This window comes from Lactuca virosa, chromosome 8 (assembly GCF_052849685.1).
Source record: "Lactuca virosa cultivar CGN04683 chromosome 8, Lactuca_virosa_CGN04683_v6, whole genome shotgun sequence".
NCBI lineage: Eukaryota > Viridiplantae > Streptophyta > Magnoliopsida > Asterales > Asteraceae > Lactuca > Lactuca virosa.
This window is the reverse complement of record NC_136433.1, coordinates 197071882-197076668: the sequence shown is the minus strand read 5'-3', so window position 1 is coordinate 197076668 and position 4787 is coordinate 197071882. Positions and strand designations below refer to the sequence as shown.

Here is a 4787-nt window from a genome sequence, read left to right as displayed (position 1 = left end):
GTGAGGCCTATGTTGTTTTTGTTTATGCTTTTGATCTATATTGACAATGACATCCCGATGTTTGTAATTTAATGAAAATACATTTCTTCGGAAATGTTTTGATAAAATTTTTATCATATTTTTTGGAACAAATTTCTCAACATATTTCTTTAAAAGTATACTCTGATTTTTGAATAAAGTATAAACAGATCGGTCTTTTCTGACCGTGAAATTTGGGGATGTCACAATATTCTCTATGTTTAACAAAACATAGCATTTTATTATAATTTTACTCTATTCTATTTGTATGACATAATATATTATCTTAAAATATATTATCTTACAGTAATCTTATTATATTCTTTATGTGTGGGAGATGGTCTTGTTATACACTTATATTAAAACTTTAATGTATTTTTCTTTGTGTGACAAAGAATATGATCATATTATAATCTTATTATATTTACCATTTCTAACATTAAATATTATTTTATTATATTCTTATTGTATTTTTTTATCTGACTAGGATATTACTGTATTCTAATGTTACTGTAACTTATATGTGTGACAAATTGTATTATTTTAATTTAATCGTATGATATTGTATTATGTTAATTTAATCATCTGGTATCATATGACGTATGTGACTTCTCTGAAGATTATCGGCTAAACTCATATATTATTGTCTAAAATATTGAATGTGAACGATTTCCAGTTTGCTGTCTTTTTTATGTAACAATTATCGTTATTTGTTAATTTTTGTTGTCTTTTTATATAAACAATAGCAATTTTTTTTTAACTTTTTGTACATAACAATAACTTCATAGCTCTTCTTTTATAAATAAGACCAAAGCTTGATAACTTTACTCAATATTTCCTTGAAAAAACTATAATTAACTACTTTGCAAATTGCAAAATTTATTGTTATTTAGTTATAAAATATAAAATCTGTGTCATTTAATGATAGAATACCTTTCGTTTTGTTCATTAGTGGTTATCCTATAATAAAACGAAACTTAAATAAATCTTGTAATTGGTGTCCCAATGAGTGCAATGAAAGCATATTGCTGAAACCCACACCGGCACAACGCGTCTTTCGAAAGGAGCTTCGGTTTATCGTCAAATATGGAAATATATTCCTGCCTAAAGGAACTCCTATTTTCAGCCATGTCCTTTTTTCCATGCCTATAATTATATCAAGTTTTCCCTTATTATTTTAGATAGCTGCTAAATAAACAACCCATATACATCTCATTTTAATAGTCAAACTATTTTTTCTAAAAAAACACCCTATTTAATAGGTATATTGAAGACCTAAAAAAATTCAAACTTAGTAACATGTGTCTCAAACTTAGTAACCTGACATCTTGTAAATTGTATATATAATAAAACCACATTAATATCGATATAACTAATAACAACTTATATTTTATTATAAAAAGATAGATCAACATTAATCTAACCATGTAATCCAGTTTAGGTAAAATTTCTAACTTTGTCTATTATTTCAAAACTTAAAATATAATTTTGGTTATTTCAGTCCAACCACCGTCATCATCGCCGACGGCTAACGGCACTGCCGCCGGAAAAGTATAAAACGTCGATCGAGAGAGAGAGAGAGATAGAGAGAGAGTTATGGTAATCATCGCCGACGTAAGCATCGCCTAGATCTTCGCTGCCGGAAAAGAGAAACCGTTTAATGAGACAGATCGATGGATGGTGTATTTTGTGTTGGCGACGCTCTGGGTGTGCTCCGGTGGCATCGATCTTCGGCGGTTGCTGTGCTCCGGCAGATGAGGCGACGTTGTTGCTCATTCAGATGGGGGCGACGTTGTTGCTCTTTCACAGCAAACTGCAAATGAAAGTGAAAATGTTTTAACGTTTTTAGGGTTTTAATTGGGTAAATGGACTGGACATTAACTGGTGGGCTAAACTTTTAAAATAAATTAGTTTTGTAAGTGGACATTTCAAGCTATGCGTCGGTTGCTGGAAAAACTCAAATACATATTTATGTTTAATTATTGCCTTTTGGTTATATATATATATATATATATATATATATATATATATATATATATATATATTATTTTATTTTTTTTAACAATTTTTTTTTTGTTATGTTCATAGTTTTACGAAAAGATGGCGAATTTTTACGAGAAAAACTCACTGTTTTTCACCGAACGGGTATGATACTTATCATGATATTAGATTTTTTTAATCATTGTAATGTTCACTAGTTATTAACATAGATTATTTGAATTTTTAGGTGTTCTATTCTCTAAATGAGTTGATGGGATGGGTACAAAACAAAACATTTTCTCTTGGTTATGTCATCGTGAGAAGAAGATCAAAGACAAATGAAAATGGTGTGGTGTCTTATGTCACACTTATTTGTGATCGTGGTGGTGAATACAAAATTAAAGCAACAAGTAAAAATTCCGGCACAAAAAAAATCAATTGTCCATTTAAATTGGTTGGTTCGTATATAAAACAATTTGATGGTTGGACGTTGAGAGTGAAATGTGATCAACATAACCATCCACCAGCACAACATATGGAAGGACATGCTTATGCTAGACGGTTGAAAGAAAACGAAAAAAAGTTGGTGGCTGACTTGACAAGTCAGAATGTTGAACCACGCAACATACTCTCGATACTAAAAGAGCATGATGAGAATAATGTTTCTATACTCAAAACCATATACAATGCACAATACAAGCTTCGCTCGTCCCAGAACGATGGAAAAACTCCGATGCAGGTATAATATTTCAACAAGTATATTTTACATATAATTTATATATTGAATTTTTATTAATTAACGATATTTCAATGTAGGTTCTTATGGGAATTTTGAATGATAAAAAATTTGTTATCGAGTTTTCCGTAAATAATATTTCAAATGAATTGGAAAACCTGTTTTTCATTCATCCTCTGTCGTTAGATATATGGCAAGCATTTCCACACGTTTTGATTATTGATGCAACATACAAAACAAACAAATATGCTATGCCTTTTGTTGAGATTGTTGGAGTAACTTCAACCAACAAGACATTTAGCATTGCTTTTGCCTTTATCATTAACGAAAAGGAGGAAAGTTATAAGTGGGTGTTAACGTGTCTAAGGTTGACACTAGAAAAGTGCATGCAACCACGCGCTATAGTGACGGACAGAGAATTGGCATTGGTGAATGCATGCCAACAAGTTTTCCCTTATGCAACTCGCTTACTTTGTAGATGGCACATTACCGAAAATATTAGAAAGCATTGTAAGACGCTAATCCCATTGAAAGCTGAGTGGAAATCCTTTCGTGCTATGTGGAGTATACTTGTTGAGTCTCCAACATGGACATCATACACTGAAAACTATAGAAAACTGCAGTCAATGTTAAGAGAACATCAAGGTACAATGCTACTTATTTTTTAATTACTTGTTTATAAATTTAGAAGGCTTTTTATGTATAAATAACATTTATATAAATCCAGATGTCTTACAATATTTGGACGATGTTTGGTTAAACAAGTATAAGGAAATGTTTGTCTCTGTTTGGATTGATCAACATCTGAACTTTGGACAACGAACCAGTAGCAGAGTTGAGGGCCAACATTCAGCGTTAAAGAAGTACTTACAAGAAAAAAATTATTCTTTAGCTAAATTTGTTGGTGCTATTGATCGGTTTGTGAAGTCTCAACTTACTGCAATAAATGAGAGTTTTGAAAAGAGCATGATTGTCTCCAAACACGAACATAAATTTTCGTGTTTCGACTTATTGCGGGGTAATGTTTCAATTAAAGCTCTAGATATGCTTGTAGAGGAACTTCAACGGGTACATCAAGTTGACTCTTCAAACTGTGGTTGTAAACTACAAAATAGTTGTGGTTTACCATGTGCTTGCATGCTATCAGCGTACTTGAAAGAAGAGCCAGACTTGAATGAAATTCCAGACTTGAAGGAAGAGCCTCAATCATGCTACAATCATCGACTAATAGATGAAATTCAAGTGATGTTTCATCCTTACATCACACATATACAAGATGTAGAGGGGGATGGAAACTGTGGATTTCGAGCAATATCTGTTTGTCTTGGGTATGGCGAGAATGATTGGCTCTATGTTCGACGTCAACTACTAGACGAGTTATTGAGTTCATACGATGCATATGCTAGAGTTTTCACTGATGGAATCGGTGAACTATATACTTCGTTGAATTTCTTAGAATCGCCGGCACCTAAAAGATACTGGTTACTTATGCCTGAAACAGGTATCCTCATTGCCAACAGATTTGGTGTAGTCCTTACTTTTTTAACCAACCAAGGCTCTCTCACGTTCTTTCCTCTTTGGAAAGGTCCGGAAGAATTTTTGTACCATCGCGTTATTACGATTTCACTTGTATATGGTAATCATTATGTGATGGTACAATTAGAAGAATATTGCCCGCTGCCTACCATTTCAGCTTTCTGGATCCGCCACAAAGCCCCATGTACAGCTAGATGGGAAACTATGTTCATGTCACGTCTAGAACTTTATAGACAACTGAAACCTTACAATCCTGAAACACCTTTTATAACTATAGAGGATTGTTAGAGGGTATTAATTTTCTCTCGAATTATGCATTTATGTATTCATGAAGGATTGCTAATGCTATTGTTTTTTGCATCATATTTTTGTTTTTATATATTCATTTATATTTAATTATTAAATAATATACAAATATATATACGTTATTAATCTATATTAATTAAAAATAAATAATTAGTCATTTATATATATATATATATATATATATATATATATATATATATATATATATATT

General features: G+C 31.5%; 1 protein-coding gene across 1 annotated transcript; it reads left to right on the top strand.

The window, feature by feature from the left end:
• The first annotated feature begins 1678 nt into the window (after positions 1-1678).
• Positions 1679-4558, top strand: LOC145131185 (PKS-NRPS hybrid synthetase cheA-like). The gene is made up of 5 exons (XM_079065914.1): positions 1679-1843; positions 2107-2163; positions 2246-2737; positions 2815-3379; positions 3462-4558. The coding sequence occupies exons 1-5, from the start codon at positions 1679-1681 to the stop codon at positions 4556-4558; spliced, it is 2376 nt and encodes a 791-aa protein (XP_078922040.1).
• The last annotated feature ends 229 nt before the right edge of the window (positions 4559-4787 follow it).